The sequence below is a fragment of the Cryptomeria japonica genome, chromosome 8, assembly GCF_030272615.1.
Source record: "Cryptomeria japonica chromosome 8, Sugi_1.0, whole genome shotgun sequence".
NCBI classification, from domain to species: Eukaryota; Viridiplantae; Streptophyta; class Pinopsida; order Cupressales; family Cupressaceae; genus Cryptomeria; species Cryptomeria japonica.
Window position 1 is genome coordinate 188,771,769 of NC_081412.1, and position 19,977 is coordinate 188,791,745.

The 19,977-nt window shown below is 35.6% G+C and overlaps 1 protein-coding gene across 1 annotated transcript in view; it reads left to right on the top strand.

Annotated features, from left to right (window-relative positions):
• The first annotated feature begins 1,421 nt into the window (after positions 1-1,421).
• Positions 1,422-19,977, top strand: part of LOC131048393 (DExH-box ATP-dependent RNA helicase DExH6) — an 86,824-nt gene continuing 68,268 nt past the window's right edge. Inside the window, exon 1 of the mRNA XM_057982342.2 lies at positions 1,422-1,800. Within this exon, the coding sequence (XP_057838325.2) occupies positions 1,671-1,800 (130 nt within the window). The 5' untranslated portion in view covers positions 1,422-1,670. The remainder of the gene's footprint in view (positions 1,801-19,977) is intronic.

A 19,977-nucleotide genomic window follows, 5' to 3' on the forward strand; every position in this document is an offset into this window, starting at 1 on the left:
TGACAAAAATAGCTAATTTTTTTCTTTTAGTTAAAGGTGTCTCTTTATGTATCAATTCCTATATCTTTGCTTATCTCTCGCTCTCCCATATCTATGTGTCCCTATCTTTTCTCTCCTTATGTCTCTCCCTTCTCTCTAGGACCCTCTCCTTCTAAAACACACACACACGTGCGCGCACACACACACACATTCTTCTTCTCACAATATTTCTCCCTCTATCTACTACCCTCTCTCACCTTCTCTCCCTATTGCAAGCATAATATGAGTTGTTGGTAATGAGAGTTGATTATCTTACTAATTCAAAAGTTTTGTTTGATTCATGTTTGAATCCCTATATGTCGCATAACTAATTTGAATATATCACTTCTCCATGAAGACCTTCATTGCACAAACAACCTAATTTACTAAATAATATACTAATTGACCTCATATATTACACAAATATATACAAAAAATAGACCAAAAATTATCATCTTTGACCTTCCACACCTCTTTGGTGTACCCATTGCATACCAAGGTGCGATTGCTAGTTTAAGTTTTATTATCATCATCTTTTGTATTTGTAATTGTTTTACATTAAAAAAATTATTAAAAATTTAAAATCAATGCTTCCCATACTTTAAACACCTAATTTCCATTCTTCAAATTTGGAAGTCGATGTAAGACACTCATTTTCGATACACATAGCTAATGTCTTTAGATCAAACATTTAATTACAATTACAATTGAATAATAATTAAGTTTCAATCAAAGACATCTCTCATACTTTACATATATTTTTCTAAAGATAGGTATGCTAGTTTTAATATATTATTTTATTATGATGATTTCAAAATTAAATTTTTGTATATAACTTACATTCAACTTTTAAATTTCCTATCAAAAAAATATTAAAACCAAAATGAATATAAAAATTAAAATATTATTTTACAATATTTAACTATTAACTATATATCTAAAAAAATCTATATATCAATTAAAAAATTAATAATAATTAAATTACAAAAAAATCAAATTTGAAATATTATATTTCTAGAGTTCATAATGAATATTGCATTAAAAATATATTTTTAGGTTCATATTTACCTCAACCATCAAACTCCATGATTCATATGAAAGAATTATAAGAAAAAAAAACTAAATACTATAATAATAATAATAATAATAATAATAATAATAATAATAATAATAATAATAATAATAATAACAACTAATGCTTTAGATTCTTGCGCTATATTTTTAGATTCATAAAATTTAAGAACTATAAGAAAAAAACTAAATGATAACTAGTGCTTTAGATCTTTTGGAAGTGCATATTCATCTAAATCAAGCAACCTAATAGGTAAGCAACTTCTTTAAGCAGAAGTGTAACATTGACCAAACACAATACCAAATTGTCGGTCGCAAGATTCGAATATACTAGATTGAGGGAAACGTCCATCGGTTGCCGCATTAATAAACGAAAAGAAGGGAAAAACCTAATCAGCTCGCACGAGTGAGAATCATATAATCCAGAAGGATTAAGAGAAACGAGAAGCGGTGAAAATCGTGGAGTTTTAGACCGATCGACACCGAGCTACACCTGACTTTTGTCGTCTAAGCTGTCATAGAAATTGTGGTGTTTTTATTGTGCAGAAAAATTCCCCCTGTTCGACTAGTATTCTAGCAAAATGCCTAAAGGAGGGAAAGGAGGGAAAGGAGGGAGAGGAGGATTTGCGTTTGGGAAGCGTCCAGTGTCAGAACAAAATCGCATTAGTATTGATGAACGTCTCGAACAGTTTCGCGCAGGACCTGACCGAGGTATTTTCCAGTTTGAATTTTTATTTCAGTATTTAGGTTTTGTCTATATGGAGGAGCGCAAATATATGGGCTACATGCAATTGTTCCAAATGCCTAGGTTTTACTTTTAGTAAAGTTGTAGTCTGCTACATGTCTGCACAGTTTGTGCATTTTACAGTGCGGGTGGGTAGCTCATTGCGATGTCTGCGATACTTGTCCGTTTGAAAAAAAAAATCGAGTATGAGAAAGGTTTTCATAGTTTTAAAAAACACGAAAAGGGTACAATTCATAAGATAAGATGGTGATTGAGATTACTGGAGGGGCGAAGCCTGTAACCACTATAGTGCAAGAGAGAGTGCTAAACTGTAGGCCAAAGAGGTTTGCTTTAGGTTAGTGGAGTGTATTAGATCCTTAGGTGGAAGAAGTTAGGGTGAAGGATAACACTAGACCAGTGGACTATGAAGGTACACTTTAGGCTCATTGACAGTACCCGAATTGATCGGAGGAGAAGGTCCCCTTTAGGTTCTGGGGGAGCACAAGGCCAATTAGAGGGAGGTTGAGGGCCTTTGGGGTTATTCTTGCTCCCGTCTCTCAATGGTGAGCTTGAGAGCGTGGGCCTCCGTTTGGGCACATATACTCGTCGATTTCCCATAGCAAGCTTGAGAGTGGGTCCTTCGGGCTCTTATGCTCAATCTCCCATAGTGTGCATGAGACCTTCGGCCCCTTAGGCTCTTATGCTCTCTGATCTCCCAACAGTGAGCATGGAAATTTGGAAACTATAGCAATGGTTTTGGAGAGAATTGCATAGCTTTCATAGACAACAGCTGTACTTGCAAATATAAGAAGTGACACCTTGAGAATTTTTGACGTCTCTCAGTATAATTCATTTTCAAACGTAAAAATTTGAAATGAGTACAATTATATATGGGAAATGTACAATGGGTTGTGAGTTCTAGTGTAAAAAATAATAGGACATTTGTTAGTTTCAAATCTCCGTCACAGGGATAGGGCGCCTCACAACTCTAGCCTACATATGGTACAGTTTAAAAGAGTAGTAGTGTGGGATTTTTTTTTTTAATATATGATGTCCCCACTTTGAAATATAATTTAAGAATAATAATAATATAATAAAATTAAAATATTAAAAATTAAATTAAAATATAAAGGAATATAATTAAAATTTAATTAAGTTAATGAATGGATGGTCAAAAGACATAAAATGAAAAGTTGTGACTCCCTCAAACATGAGATATAAAAGGGAGAAGAAAACCTCATTTGAAGGGGGATAATTTGTGAATCAGAAGTGCAGATCTGATTTAAATAAGAATTGCAGATTTGATTGTGAAAGGTTGTGTCCCTTTCAAATGGCAGAAATAATGAATAATTGCTCTCTTTCAAAGGGTGCTAATGGTGAAAGGGTGTGTCTCTTGCCAATGGGTATACATGATGAAGAGGTGTGATCTCTTCCTCACAGTGAGAGATATAAAGGAAAAGATTAAAAAGCCTTTAGTGACACCACCATCGATCACATCAGATCATAACTGTTATTAAGTTACAGGCAGTAGCATCCTTTTTCTTGGCGTTATGCATGGGGATGTGCTTAATATGTATGCTTATTATATGAAGTCTGATAATGTTCTTATGCAGAATTTAATAGTAATATTAATATAGACTGCAATATGTATGACAGTCATACTTAATTTCATATGCATTCATAATACATCCTTTTTCTTGGCGTTATGCAAGGGGATGTGCTTAATATGTATGCTTATTATATGAAGTCTGATAATGTTCTTATTCAGAATTTAATAGTAATATTAATATAGACTGCAATATGTATGACAGTCATACTTAATTTCATATGCATTCATAATACATGAAAAGATTATTATATTATTGGCCTAGTCTTGATTCATCTACTAAGTCCTGTGAGGGGGATAGGTTGGTGAGTAAACGCAATCACAAGTGATGGTAAGCCCAAAATGGGTAGGGACGTAGTCCTGGGCCTTGAGGGAGCCTCCTTGTAGGTGGTTTCAGCGCCCTATGACAGTAAATCCCCCATCTCTCATAAGGATTAGGGAAGAAGCTAAGATAGGTAATAATGAATGTTAATGTGATATGAATACTATTTCATGTAATATTATTTAGAATTATTAAATAGAAACATAATACTGCACAGTAATGTATGCTATTCATTTGGAAATGGCAGCTTCCTAGTAGGGGACATTACAAATGGTATCAGAGCTTTCATCCCCACCATTCTGCAGGGTAAACATGAATCAATGAATCATTCTAGTCAATAAGAAGGAATCTAACAATACATGTATTTGCGTGTATGCTCCATGTTAGGTTCATGCCTGATATGTTTCCAGCATGTTTATTCCATGTGTGTTTCCAAAGTCATTTCATATTGGAAGTCATTTTGAACACTCCATGATCATTGCTTGAGGACAAGAAATCTTGGTGGGGCGGACTATAATGTCCCCACTTTGAAATATAATTCAATAATAAATAATAATAATAAAATCAAAATATTAAAAAATAAATTAAAATATAAAGGAATATAATTAAAATTTAATTAAGTTAATGAATGGTCAAAAGACATGAAATGAAAAGTTGTGACTCCCTCAAACGTGAGATGTAAAAAGAGAGAAGAGAATCTCATTTGAGGGGGGATAATTTGTGAATCAGAAGTGCAGATCTGATTTAAATAAGAAGTGCAGATCTGAGTGTGAAAGATTGTGTCCCTTTCAAATGGCAGAAATAATGAAGAGTTCCACTCTTTCAAAGGGTGTTAATGGTGAAAGGGCGCGTTTCTTGCCAAAGGGCATACATGATGAAAAGGTGTGACCTCTCCCTCACATTGAGAGATATAAAGGAAAGGAATTAAAAGCCTCTAGTGACATCACCATCAATCAGATTAGATCATAACTGTTATTAAGTTACAGGCAGTAACATCCTTGTTCTTGGTGGTATGTATGGGGATGTGCTTGATATATATGCTTATTATATGAAGTCTGATAATGTTCTTTTGCAGAATTTAATAGCAATATTAATATAGATCGCAATACGTATGACAGTCATACTTAATTTCATATGCATTCATAATACATGAAAAGATTATTATATTGTTGGCCTAGTCTTAATTCATATACTAAGTACTATGAGGGGATAGGTTGGCGAGTAAATCCAATCACAAGTGATGGTAAGTCCAAAATGGGTAGGGATGTGGTCCTGGGCCTTGAGGGAGCCTCCTTGTAGGTGTTGTCAGCGCCCTTTGACAGTAAATCCCCCATCTCTTATAAGGATTAGGGAAGAAGCTAAGATAGGCCTTAATGTAATGAATGTTAATGTGATATGAATACTAATTCATGTAATATTATTTAGAATTATAAAATAGAAACATAATACTGCACAGTAATGTATGTTATTCATTTGGAAATGGCATTCTCCTAGTAGGAGGACATTACAGTATATTCAGTTTATAGGTTTACGGCCCTCAAAATGTGTAAACAAGTGCCAAATGTGTATTTTTTCCTTGAATGCAATCCCATGCAAAAGTTATTCTTATTCCTAGCAAGTATATAAATTTTGACAGCTTGCATCCAAAACAAAACAATATCTAGAAGTTGGTATTCAGTTCCACATGTTATCAGTCAGTTGGTATCAGCAAACTGGTGCAGGTACAAATCTGAATCACCTGTTAAGTCCAATCTACAGGGTATCCTTGAGAAACCTATGAACAGTTTTAGTAGCCTTCCAGAGAGTCTGCCCAGGTTCCATCATATATTAACTAAGGGTATGGTACTGCATGCCAAAGAACCTAGCATTTCCCAAGTGCATATGCAAACTGATCAACTACAGTTGCAACAAAGGGACAGTGAGATCTGAACCATTAATGAATCAACTTGAGGTTTGGAATCATGAAAGTGCTGACCAACTTGCACTCTATCATCTAAAAGTTTCAACCTTGTGTGGCCATGCTTTGACACAAATAAAAGTGCAAATTATACTGGTCCTTCATGTCAAAGTCAAACTTATGATTCTTTGCAACCAGCAACAAGTCCGTTAATATCAAGTCATGTACATAGATCACAAAAACAAGCTGGTCATATTCAGTTTACTAAAACCCAACTGAACTATGTGATCATCAATTCCAGTATATAATGTGTAATGCAACCTCTTTACATTTAAACTATGTTGCTGATTTGGGTACGGGTACGGGTATAGATTCACAGGTACATGGGTACGGGTATAGATTCACAGGTACATGTACGTCCGCGTATATATCCTTTTGCTGGACGTAGTTCAAAAGATGAATACATAGATTTTTTAAAGGTAAGATATCCACTAAAGAGTCTATTGAATAATAAAAAAGACAAATCGTGCATAAGAATGAAGTAATGTGTTGTGAATTGAAGACTTGATAAAGATTTTCTTCAGAAGGTGGATGGTTGTGAGACCATTTGAAAGGTTGAACTATATTGGTGATCATATTTCATATCAGGTTTTATTTATATATTGCAAAGTCTTTCCATCATTTTTCCTTGCACAGTAAAGCAGGATGGGATGGCATGAATAATTCAAGAAGTAACTTTCCCGTATTGATTTGCACCACCAGTTGGGATCAAAATTTTAATAAACATGGAACCTATTTTTGGAATGGCATAATAATATACAGATTGAAATCGAGATTTTTCTAGTAAGAAGTGAAGACATTGAATTGTGGGACCTCCTTAGTGGAATTCTAAAGCATATGTTATCATTTTCTAAATATAATTGGTGGATGCTGCAATTTCTTAAAGATATCATTTATCAATGCAGATAGTTCTTGGTGTGGCTTCCATTCCTTTAGCACAGATTTTTGATTTGAATGATTGACTCTATTCTTGGCATAGGTTGATTTATGCTAGTTGTGAACCACCTATTTTCCTATAATGGGTTCATACTTGGACTCTACTATATGAATTTGAGTACATTTGATAGCATTGGTTTCTCTTCCTTGTGTGACTTTTCAAGATGGCGTGAGCAGTAACTTCTTTATGGTGTGAATTTCTCTTGATGGGGAGCTCTCTGTGTGGCATGGAATCTAGATTGCGGGGGAGTAAAATTTATGAATAATTAGCGGCTTTCATCCTTTGTTCTAGCGTAAAGTCTTTGCTTGGGGTGTGGGTTCGGCCCGGGTTTGTCTCAAGTGCAACTCGAGCGCTTGGGCAGACCGTACCAAAATCCATATTGATTTTGAACCCGTATCCACCCTTTTCTACACAAATACGGTATCTTAGCACTTAAACCAAGAAAAACCAAAAACTTCCATAATAAAATATTATAAAAAATAATTATAGAAAGGAATGTCTCAAGTAAAATTGAAATCTAAATTAAGTACAATTAAAATATAAAAATATAAAATTAAAATATGATTTTAAAAAAAAATAATAGTTCCTCTCAAAATAAGATTCATTAAGGAAATTCCAAGAGACGTGTTTTGGAGGAAAAATCTATTTAAGAGAGGCCACACAAGGAGCCACACAAGGAGAAGTGATATGCACATGACTAATCATATTATTTGATTTTTACTCCTTGTGGAGCATGGGATATCAGTTCAATTAACCTATATATAAGGATGATTTGGAATTGGAGGACAACAATGAAAAATAAATTGAATGAATGATTCAATAATCGGATAATCTATTCAACAATATACAAACGTATATAAAGAGATTAGAAGGATGACATTCTAAATTAAGAACAAGTCGTTTAAAGTGAACAACTAAAAAGCTAAACGCTAAATAAAGCTTAAAAGCTAATTAACTAAAAAGAAAAAGCTAAATGCTAAATAAAGCTTAAAAGCTAATTAACTAAAAAGCTAAATGACCTTTAAACAAGGAACTAAATGTAGGTGACTAAAATATAATTAAATATTCTAATACCCTCCCTTAATGGTCATTCTATCTACTAACTACCCTACAGAAGACACTGCAGGTCTTTTGATCACAAATGAAAAGAACACTGCTACGGTGGAGACCCTCCCTGGATCTGAAAAGTGTTAATGACCAAGAATACCAAAATCCATCCAACCTGACGTTGGGTAACCAAACTGAAACCTGAAACCATGATTTTGAGGAAAAATCGGCAAACCCTCCAAAATTGAAGATACAAATCATCAATTTTGTGGAAAAAAATGGTAAAAACCCTTGAAACGATTTTTGTGGAAAAAATCGAACAAAACCCCGAAACTTCGCATGGCAAGACCCAAAACACCACATGGTAAGACATCAAACATCATGCGGTAAAACATCAGACATCGTGCGGGTAAACACCAGACAACATCACGTGGTAAAATACCCCAGACATCACATGGTAAAACGCTGATTTTTGAGAAAAAAATCAAGCAAAACCCTCCCATGATTTTTTATGGCGAAAAATCAGAAAACCCATGCAAGCTTTGCAGATGACAGATAATAATTTTTAAGGAAAAATTCTAAAATCTGCGAACAATTTTTGAGGAAAAAAAAAGTGAAAACCTTGGGACCTGTAGGACGAGGTTTGGCCTAAATCAATCTGATCAAGGCAACGATATCCAAATATCGTGAATATCGTGAATATGCATTGTTTCGAAGTGTCGTTGCAGCTGTTGAATTTCTGACCGTGTTCCAACATGATGTTGGTCAAAGATGCCATCACGGAAATTGAGGTTGAACAAGGTCAACCAAGTGAAAGCAAGAGACAGAAGAATCTGGTTTTAAAAAAAAATTAGAATAGAAGTAGCTGCTTAAAAAACTGAAACCTTGGAGAAGAATTCTGGTAGGATTTCCAAGGCGCAAATTTCGTGGTTTGGAAGAAACCCAAAAATTAAAAATTTTCTGCAAACTTAAAACAGCATAAATTCCTGACGTCCACATAATTAGCAGAAATTGCGGGCTGTTTTTAAATTCCAAGGCAAATTCGCGGGCACAAATTTTGAGGCACGAAAAACGAGGCACCTAGAAAAATCTGAGTCCAACCCAAAAAAGCTCTCGAAAAACCCACCAAAAATCTGAAATCAGAATGTAGATCTGACGGCTCAAAAATTGAGGCACGGAGAACGATGCACTTTGAAAATTTTTACGACGACCTAGTTGAGGTCTCGAAAAACCCACCAAGAATCTGCAATCAAAATAAAATTTCGACTTGAACTAAAGGGTCAAAACCCTAATCGAAAATTGCAGAAACCCTAGGAAAATTTTCAATCTGCAAAAAAAACCTCCATTTTGCAGGCTCGAAAAATCTCCAGAACCCTAAAAAAAACATGAACTGCTGCCCAGTACAAAGAAATTCGCCCACGAACCAGAAACCCTTGAAACCCTCAAAAAGCCTTCAAAAAAGCAAAATCGTTTTTTTATTAAATAAAACAATAAAAAAAATCTGGAAAATATTCTAGAAAGAAGGCCATGAATTTTTTAATTCACCAAACTTTAAAGAATCTCATCGACCCGCTCTGATACCATGAAAAATAAATTGTATGAATGATTCAATAATCGGATAATCTATTCAACGATATACAAATGTATATAAAGAGATTACAAGGGCGACGTTCTAAATTAAGAACAAGTCGTTTAAAGTGAACAACTAAAAAGCTAAACGCTAAATAAAGCTTAAAAGCTAATTAACTAAAAAGAAAAAGCTAAATGCTAAATAAAGCTTAAAAGCTAATTAACTAAAAAGAAAAAGCTAAATGCTAAGTAAAGCTTAAAAGCTAATTAACTAAAAAGCTAAATGATCATTAAACAAGGAACTAAATATATGTGACTAAAATATAATGAAATATTCTAATAAAAAACCCTTTGATTTTCATATTGGATCAATGGACGAAAACCTTTGATTTAAATTGTTCGTATTTATGCAGCATCTCCTTGTACTTATGGGCATTTGCTTTGAATATCCTTGATTATGTCTGCGAATTGCTTTGTGTTCAGATTGTCCTCAGCTGTTTGGCATAGAATATCTCCTAGTTGCAACTTTTGCAAAGGGGGAATGCTGGATGGATCAATATGGGAACCAACTAATGGTAATTGGAGTAGCTGTAGAGTGGCTATTTGTTGAAGTTGCTTTTGTTTTGCTAGGAAGTCTTTGATGAACTGCATTGGTGAAGTTGTGGTAGAAGAGGAAGGTCTATTCAGAGATAGTGGTGATTGAGTGGGTATTTCCTATCCTTTAGAAGGATTTATGTTTCCAAAAGGGAAGGATGACTTATTCATATTTTGCTTCTTCTTGGTAGAGCTCCTTGTAGGCCTTCTTTGTAGCTTCTTTGTTTTTTTCTTGAATTTGGTTTGTTATCCTTAGCTTCTTTAGCATTGATTTGCCAATAATTACTTTGACCAAGGTTCTCTTTCTTGTGCCTAAGCTAGTTTTTCCTTCTCGGTCATGGTGGCCAAGGAGAGTACCTTCACAATTGTCATCGTTGTCATGTCCCTGCCCCCAATTCCTAACCGTAGCTATTTAAGTCTAGGCGATTAACATAAACACCTATTTATTATTAAATAAAAAGGTGCGTTAGCCAAGAATTAAATGTAAATCAAATTAAAATTTTTAAGTTGCAACAATTCCATATGAAAGGTTGCAACTCTTTAATGGGCAATAATGGTGATGAAGAGTGTGACTCCCTCAAACATGAGATATAAAAGGGAGATCATTTCATTTGAGGAGGACATCCATGGGTCATCATCATTGAATCAATCAATTGGGAATAGAACATTATGTGACTTTGCAAGTAAATTATGTTTTCAAGAGTTGCAATGGTGTGAGAAAGGGTACGACTCTTCCATAAAGAAGACATATAGATATGGAGACCATTCCATGAAATCGAATCATTCAAGCATCAAATCAGCATCACTCATCAATCCATCGTGAATTCAAGCTATCTATAAATTAGCAAAGATCAAATCAAGCAATCAACAATAAATCTATCAAATCTATTAAGCAATCAGTCTTGAAACCCCTCCCAAGTTCATAAAGAGACTTAAGGACAAAAACCCTTATTTCTCCTTATCAAGTTGGGATGAAAACCCAAATCTTGGTAAGTCTCGGAGGATGAAGACCCTCCAAGGGTGAACTAAAGTTCATTAAGGGATTTAAGGACAAAAACCCTTATCTCTTTTATCAAGTTTGGACAACAACTCAATTCTTGATCTCGGAGGACAAAAACCTTCCAAGGTGAACTAAAGAGTTTTAAGGACAAAATTCATTAAATACTCTTGGCAAGTCAAGGATGAAAATCCTTGCTCTTTTCACTATTGAGTTAGGAACAAAAACCTTTGATTCAACAAATTTGAAAGCATTTCTAAAGAATTCACGATATGATTGATTTTAAGAATTATATTGTGATTTATTGATTTGAATATTATATTAAATTCATAAATTTTGACAAAGTCATTATCATTTTGAGTAAGGATTATTGTTTAAGGAAAAAAATAGGAATATTGTAAAAAGGGACATTATATATGCTTTTAATTTTCTTCCTCTTGTGTCGCTTGTTCCTGCTTTAGGTGAAAAGCAACAACTAGTTGTGGTGGGAATTGGTCAAATATAGCTTCTAATGTGGTTGTGGAGGCTACCATTTACTTGATGATAGTTGCATATGTTATGGCCTTATTGGGTGCTCCCATCTACACTCATACACACCTGTAAGGTGTGTTCCTAAATTCATTTCTTGAACAACTTGTTGTACAAAGTGTTCTCATTCGTTAACATCTTTGGTTGGTCTTCTACTAGCAATTCTTCTTTCTTGCTCCCTTTTTCTAAAGGGGAGACCTCTTTGTGTGTGCCTTTTCCTTTTTCCTTTTCTACTTCTTTTTCACGTTTATTTGAAGGAGTGCTTTAAAGGCTTCTTCCATAGATGGTTCTTTTGCCAGAGGTGTTGTGGTTAGTGTCCTTTTTAGCCTACTTTTGCTTCCTTTCGATTTAGTGGATTTTGTTGGGGATGCTTAGACTTGAAGTCTTCAGGATCTCTATGGGGTGGAAGTATTTTGTTCCTTTGGTTCTTGTTTAGGGAAACCCCATTTCTCTTGCAATTTTCTTGGTTCTTATCCATGTGCTCCTTTTACTTTTTCTTTGTGAGTCTGTCCATAAGTTCGGGATAGGTTGTGAACTTCTTTGATTGAGGGTCTTTTGGTAACTAAAGTAGGGTTGTCTCATTTGAGTCAATATTTGCTCTCGTGAGCTCATATGGTAGCTTTGGTAGCCAAGATGTTCTAGGTTCAATATCCTTCCATTCCACCACCCTCTAATACTTTGCATGGATTGATGTTGCAATAGCAGAATCTTCTTTGTTTGTATAATACATCTTATATGTGATACCTGTTGTTGCATATTTCATTGTCGAATTGCTAATTTTGGTGACATCCAAGGCACCAGTCAGCTTTGTTACTTCAAAGTTCTTGATTGCCTTCTTTGGCAAAACCTTTGCTTGTGCATTGTGCATACAACCTTATGATAGCTTGAATAACTTACTTTGTGAATTTGTAGGGTTTGTCCAAGTAAATATACTCATTGTGGATCCGACTTTATCCAAACCCAGTCTTCTTCCTTCATTAAGTTTAGGAAGGCCTTCTAGACTTCAATCTCTTCTCTTGAATTTGCGTATATTGTGTGAGATGACTTTGTGTTTTGGATTGTAGTTGGGTTTGGCATAGGGTTTTGAACTTGCTTGATCAATTTCAGTTAATGGGGTGTGGATATATTTGCGGATGTCTTTGGTGTAAATTACATTGGCTGAAGCTATAAAAAGGCCTTGTTAGGGTCTACCTCTGTCACTTTGTAAGGGAATTTCTTGTATTTGGGATGGGGTTTTTGGGGGATGTCTACGAGCTTAGGTGCAGCTTTTTTTGCTACAATAAAGAAGTTTGCAGTGGCGAATTTTTGCTTGCTAGATTTTGCAGCTTGAAACAATGAGCGCACGGGAACAACTAGTGCATGCAAAGTGAGTTCGATCGTAGTTTCATTCTATATTATGGCTCTTGTTTGGGTGAGGACATTAAATGTTGTAGCCGTTGTCTCACCTCCCCGCATTTCTCTCTCTCTCTCTCTATATATATAAACGTTTTTAATAAAGTTTTCCCGAGGTCTTATATTAAAGCATTATGTTATATATATATATATATAAACGTTTTTAATAAAGTTTGCCTGAGGTCTTATATTAAAGCATTATGTCGATGCCCTTTTTGATATTTTGAGATATCATGTGTATCTGAGTAAATATATGTTCAAACTCGAATTTGTGTGTTGCAAATGTTGTTATAGCATGCCTCCCTTTTACATGGTGGTGGAAGATTCCATAGTTTTATTATGTTCCTTTTTGCCACTTCTGTGTTATTTTAATGTATGTTTTTGTATGGTGCCATCTAAGGTTATTATATATAGAAGTACAGTACCCATAGTTCCAGGACTTGCCAGCACTCTCCGAGTCATGGCAAGTCTCGAGCCGAGTGATCCTAGCTGAGTCTTAGGGATTTGAAACTCTCTAGGAACTCGGTCTAGGTGAGACTCACTAGAAACTGGTTTTTTGCCGAGTCCTGTCGAGTTTTCGTCGAGTCCTACCGAGTCTTGCTGATTTTTTGCCGAGTCCCGATTCAGGTCAGCCTTGCCAAGTCCGAGTCTCGTTTCTATGACAATACCATTGCAGTAAGTTGATATGTTGCCTTATTTGTTGAATGTGATGCACTTGTTTTGATTTTCGAAAAGTAGTAGCTAGGTTATCTGCTTGTACCCCTTTCAACCCTTGTGGTATTGTTCTTTTACTTGTGGTGACTTGTGGTGCATTTTTAACTTGTCTATGCATCATATATGATCTCCTAAAACCATTTAATTTCCAAGGTGTTAATTCTGGTTCCTCCCGCACACTTACACCTAAAATATCTTTGCTATTTGTATTGCCATCTTCATTTTCCAATTCAAGCTCTCCTTCACTATTATGTTCCTTTTTTACATTTGTGTTAGGCAATTTGGAGATCGAATATATAAATCTTGTGTTATCTTCTTCATCCTCTTGCTGGTCAATGTCCTCTATATAATTATTTTCTCATCATTTCCTAGAGGAACATGGATTATTTGTTATCCACCACAAAACACATTTCTTCTTTTTTAGAATATACTATTCCATTTGCATTAACAAACCATTTCAACCTCATTAAAGCCCAAAATGTTTCGAAGGGCTCTTTCATGGCTACTACTTCAAAATTAATTTTCAGCTTAATTCACATTTATCTCTACATTTTTCTATGTGCCCATGGTTTGCGTACTTAACCATCTACTAAATTGATATTGGAGGGAGTATTTGTCTACTTTGTTCTCTCAAGTCTTTTTAGGTATGATATTAATGTATCACAATTTTCTTAACCTTGTGGTGATTAAGATGTGCAATTATAATTATAAAAGTAATATTGTTATTTAGCTTATAATGGTCATTTAAGTCAGTTAGTTAGTATTTAGAAACTTCTTTTATGTCTTTCATTTTCAATTGTTTCTATTTTAGAAACATCATTTTAATCTCTATTTAATATGTATTCCTTTCCTTTGTAAATAATCAGTGACCATTTCATGGTATCAGAGCAAAGGTCTTTTTTGGTGATTTTTTTTGGATAATAAAATTTGTGGTCTATATTTGGAGATTTCGTCGAAATTTTTAGAAGGTTTTTTGATTGATTTTTTTGATAAATATTGTGGTATTTAGTTTGTGAAAATTGTGCCATTTCTTACGAAGCAATTTTGAGGGTTTTCAGTATGAAAATTGCGGATTGTTTCTGAGGATTTTCTACCTGCAAAATTGCAAAAGGGTTTTGAAAATAAATATCGTAGATTTTATTGTTTGGAAAAATCACAAAGGCTTTTTTTTTTGATCTGCACATTGGTGAGGTTTTGCCGTTGGCTCTCTTCCATGGTCATGTTGATCTTCATCTTGTTCGTGGGTATTTTCTCAAACATGTAACAAGAGTTTTGAAACCCGTGTCTTTTATTGTCCGCGGTGGACTCTTCTTGGCTGCGCGCGTTAGAATTTCCTCTGATGTTGCAACTTTATTTGAGTGAGTTCATTCGGGTTCGTGGTGCTACACAAAAGTTTTGCTTGATTTTTTAAAAATCGTGGGTATTTGCTGGCTGATTCACCTTTTGATTGATTTTTGACCAAAAAAAATCTAAGTTTTTTTTGTCTGTTCTTTGAGGATATTGCATTTGACCTCGTTTTTTCGTGCCTTTGGTAAATGAGAGGGATGGCGTTTTTGACCAACTTCATGTTGGAAAGTAGCCAAAAATTCAATGGTAAAAATTACAATATCTGGAAATAGAGGATGATCACAGTTTTCAAGTATCGGTGTCTAGATCAGATTGTTCTTGGTGACAATGCTCGTCCCATTGTTGTAGGTAAAGACAAAGACAAGTTCGATGAGCGCAATCATGAAGTGGTTATGTTGTTCAAGTTTTTTGTCACTAATGAGATGCTTCCAGAAATACTGTCTGGCAAGATTGTTGCACAAATTTGGACTCGTTTGAAAGATTGGCTTGGGACATTGGATAAAGGCAAAGCTTTCTTCCTTAAAAATATGTTGTTCTCCATTATAATAGATGACAAAATGTCTTTGCAAGATCATTTAATGAAGATTAAAGACATTCATGATCAATTGAATGCCATTGGTCACAAGATGGAAGAAGACGATATGGTGTTTGTCACGCTGAAAAGCTTACCATGATCCTATGAGCACTTCATCGAAACTCTCAACATTACATCCACCAATGTTGACTTAAAGTTTGATGACTAATGCAACAAGATCTTGCAGCAAGATAGGTGGAAGTAGTAGTTTGGGAGCAGTAGCGAGACAACCATTGTGGAACAAGCTTTTATTGTCAAAGACAAAAGCAAAGGCAAGTCCTCTCAGCAGAAAGGACAAGACAAATCTGAGGAGAGTTCTAAGAAGAATATCACCTTTTGTTATTGTGATAAGCTTGGTCACATTAAAAAATACTACAGGAAGTGATTGGCTGATCAGAAATCCAACTAGGGAGGGTCTCAATAGAAGGCCCATGTTGCAGAGCATTTGGGGGAGGAGTCTGCCTTTTATGCATTTATGGCCAAACGACCAGCAAATCATTTTAAGTCTTTTGCTTGGTATATTGATTTTGTAGCCTCTCAACATTTTACACACAAGATAGATTGGGTATAAGGCTTGCTCAGATTCAGTGATCTTTGGTAGTGGTGAAGAGAATACAATTGTCAGCAAAGGCAATGTTTAGATTACATCTAGTAAGATATATCTGATTTTTCTCAATGTATATTATGTTTTGGGCATGGAGCTCAATTTGCTCTTTGTAAGTTAGTTTATGTGACATTTTTGAAATTGGATGTCACCTTCGGTGCACATAAGTGTCATATTGTTGAAAAGGAGTCCAAGAAAACGATTGTAGTTGGCCTTGAAGATCATGGCTTGTATAGGCTGGTTGATATTGGAGAGTCTCAGGAGCATGCAATGGATGCAAAGAGATCATCTATTGGTACTCTTTGGCATGAGCATTATAAATATCTCAACCTATTTGATCTCTCTTAGTTGGCTTGAGAGAATTTGATAGAAGACTTACCTGAGATTCAGCAACAGACACATGGTGTGAGCAAAGCTTGCCAAGTAGGGAAGCAAAATTGAACTCCATTTTCAGACGAACAAGCATGGAGAGCATCCAAGGTCCTTTAGCTGGTTCGTGTGGATATTTGTGGACCAATGAATACTGCATCAGTTATTAATGCTAGGTATTTTCTCTTGTTTGTTAATGTTTTTAGTAGGAAAATGTGGGTTTTTTTTCTCAAAGCAAAATCAGATGTGTTAGTGAATTTTAGAAATTTATAGCCTTAGTTGAAAAAGAGTAAGGATGTCCAATCATCACTCTTAGGTCAGATAATGGGGGTTAGTTATGTCCAAATGAATTCATCAACTTCTGTGCTAAACACAATGTTGAGCATCAACTTACCACACCTTATACACCTTAGCAGAATGGTGTTGTTGAGTGGAGGAACCACACTATTATGGATATGGTTTCTTGTATGCTAAAGAAATGTTCCAAAGAAGTTTTGGGTTGAGGCAGTGTATGCTGTAGTGTACCTTCTTAAACCGGTCTCCCACATAGGCCGTCAAGATGACCCCAAAGGAAGCTTGGTTTGGGAAGAAACCAAAAATTAGTCATCTCAAGGTTTTTAGTTCGACTGCATAACCAAATTGGATTCCAAAAGTCAGAAGTTGATGCTTGCAAGCTATGGTGACAATCATAAGGTCTATTGGCTAATTGATGTGGATAATGATTGCATCATATTCAGTAGAGTTCTTGTATTTGATGAAGAAGGTGGGCCCTTTCAGCTTTCTTCTCCCATCAAGAGCCTTGAAGATCAGCCTCTGCAAACTAAAGATTTGGGTGTTAGGCTTCTATTAGCTCCACCTGAAGGGAGGCATTCTGATGATTTCAAACTTGTGGAATCCCCTAGGCATGAACCTATACCATCGAATTTCCCTCAGACAACCTGGATCAGCATCCAAATGATTTCATTCCAGGCAGCCCAAGTCATAATGATCGTCTCGATTTGGAAGAAGATGCTTCTATTCTACAACCTAAGTGGTGGGAAAAGCTCATTGGTGATGTTCAGGATAACGAATTGGTTGAGGGTAGACCATCTAGAGGCAAGAGAAAGCAGAATACAATGAACTTTGCTCTTATAGCTAGCATTCAGCATGTTTTTGAGCCCCAAGATTATTTAGAGGTGGAAGGAAAACTTGAATGGGAAAAGGTTATGGAAATAGAACATCATAGTCTTTTGAAGAACAATAGTTGATTTTTGTTAGATCTTCCACTAGGGAAGAAACCCATTGGTTGCAAATGAGTGTACAATGTCAAGTACAAAGATGATGGAACACTGGATAATTATAAAGCTCGATTGGTGGCTAAAGCATTCTCGCAGAGAGAAGGCATTGACTATGAGGAGACCTTTGCTCCTATAGTAAAGATGAGCACCATTAGGCTTGTTCTAGCCATTGCAACCCAATTTAGCTGGAAAGTCCATCAAATGGATGTGAAGAGTGCCTTCCTCAATGGAGATTTGGAGGAAGAGGACTACATGATGCAGCCTTAAAGGTTTCAAGGTTGTAGGCAAGGAGCACTAGATATGCAGACTGGTGAAGGCTCTTTATGGCCTAAAGCAGGCCCCCAAGCATGGTACATAAAGATTGACAAGTATTTGGATGCATAGGGCTTTTAGATGAGACCTTCATATCCCAATTTATATGTCAGGAGCATTGGTAGTGACATCATTCTTCTTGTCATCTATGTGAATGATATTATCATTGCTGGTAGTGGGGAACATTTGTTTGAACAAATCATATCGAATGTGTTAGGCATTTGATACAACAAATTTGGGCCTTTTGCATTATTGTCTCGGTGTAGAAGTTTGGCATATAGGTGGTATCATTTTTATTTCTCAATCTAAATATGCCAGGAGTTTGTTGGACAAGTTTAGGTATTGCAAAATCTTGTCTACACATATGGAGAAAGGGTTGAAACCTTCAGCCAAATCAGACTCACTAGTGGTTAATGAGTAAGCTTTCCGACAACTAGTTGGTAGCCTCATCTATCTTACAACCACTAGACCTGATCCAAGTTATGTTATGAGTTACATCTCTCATTTCATGACTGCTTTTAAGGCTGAACATTGGGTTGTAGTGAAGTGAGTATGAGATATTTGAAAGGGACACCTAACTTTGGCATTCTGTATAGTAGAAGCAAAGATCCTAGGCTGGTTGGTTTCACAGATTCAGGTTGGGCAGGTTCTGTCGATGACAAAAATCTACTTTTGGATATGTTTTGAGTCTTGGTATGGGTGCAATCACATGGACTAGTAAGAAGCAACAAGCAGTAGCTCTTTCCTTGACAAAAGCAGAGTATCGAGGAACCGTCAAAGCAGCATGTGAGATAGTATGGCTTCAGAGGATGCTTTTTGACATGAAAATGTCTCAAGTAGGTCTTCACCCTTGTTTTGTGACAACCAAGGGTTGCTAAAGCTTGCCAAAAATCTAGTCTTCCACGAGTGTACAAATCATGTAGAGCTCCTTTGTCACTTCATATGACAACTTGTTGAAGATGGATCAATGATGTTGTAGTATGTTCCATGTGAGGATCAGATTGCAGACATTCTTGCCAAGTCCCTAAGTCAAGACAAATTTGTAAAATTTAGGGGCCAACTTGGTGTAGTTAGTAGAATGACCATTAAGGGAGGGTAGTAAAGTAATATTTTTATTTAGCTTATAATGGTCATTTAAGTAAGTTTGTATCTAGAAACTTTCTTTTATGCCTTTCATTTTCAATTGTTTCTCATTTTAGAAACATTGTTTGTAATCTCTAGTTAAGGAGTATTCTTTCCTTTGTAAATAATCGATTATCATATCAGCTAAGAACAAGAAAGGCATGTTTAATTCAAATATCAAATGTTGAGGCATCAATTTTTCCTTTGAATATAGAAATATCTACGATCAAGCGATGAAAGCGGGTCGATCATTTACTTGAACATTAGAAGGTTTGTGATTTTGTGTGGGAACATGCTATGCAGGATATTGTAGCGCTAGTTTAAGTTGATTCATGAAATCATAAAATATTTTGAAGTTTTTAGCACTGTGTTTCACGATCAGCATGAATCACTCTAAATGTTTTCTAAGACCTTAGATGTGCACCCATTGGCCTTTTTTCTTTGTTTTTCGTGTTAGTTTGGATTTTCAGAAGTTGAACCAAGTATACCACACTAGTTTAGTTGTTGAATGCCCATTGGAATGAGCATGAAGAAGAGCTTAGCTTTGATACCAATGATCAAAATCCTAGGTGGCTTGGGGGACAAACTTGATATATTAGTTAGTAATGAACAAAATCGTAGACTAAGCAAATGGAAAACAAAATGAAAATGATGCAGAGGACTATGGGATGAATGCAAACTAGGCAAGACTCAACCCAAAAGGGCAAATGTATTTATTTCACAAGTAGGGTTCCATACCCAACTCATCTTGACAATTTGGAGGTAATCAACCACGACCGCAAAGGCAATCTTCATGGAAACTATGCAACATCAATGGGATCACTGACTTGAGGGAATTTTGAGCATTAGAGTACCCCAACCAACCCAACAAAACACTCAGCAACGTTGTTTGTCCA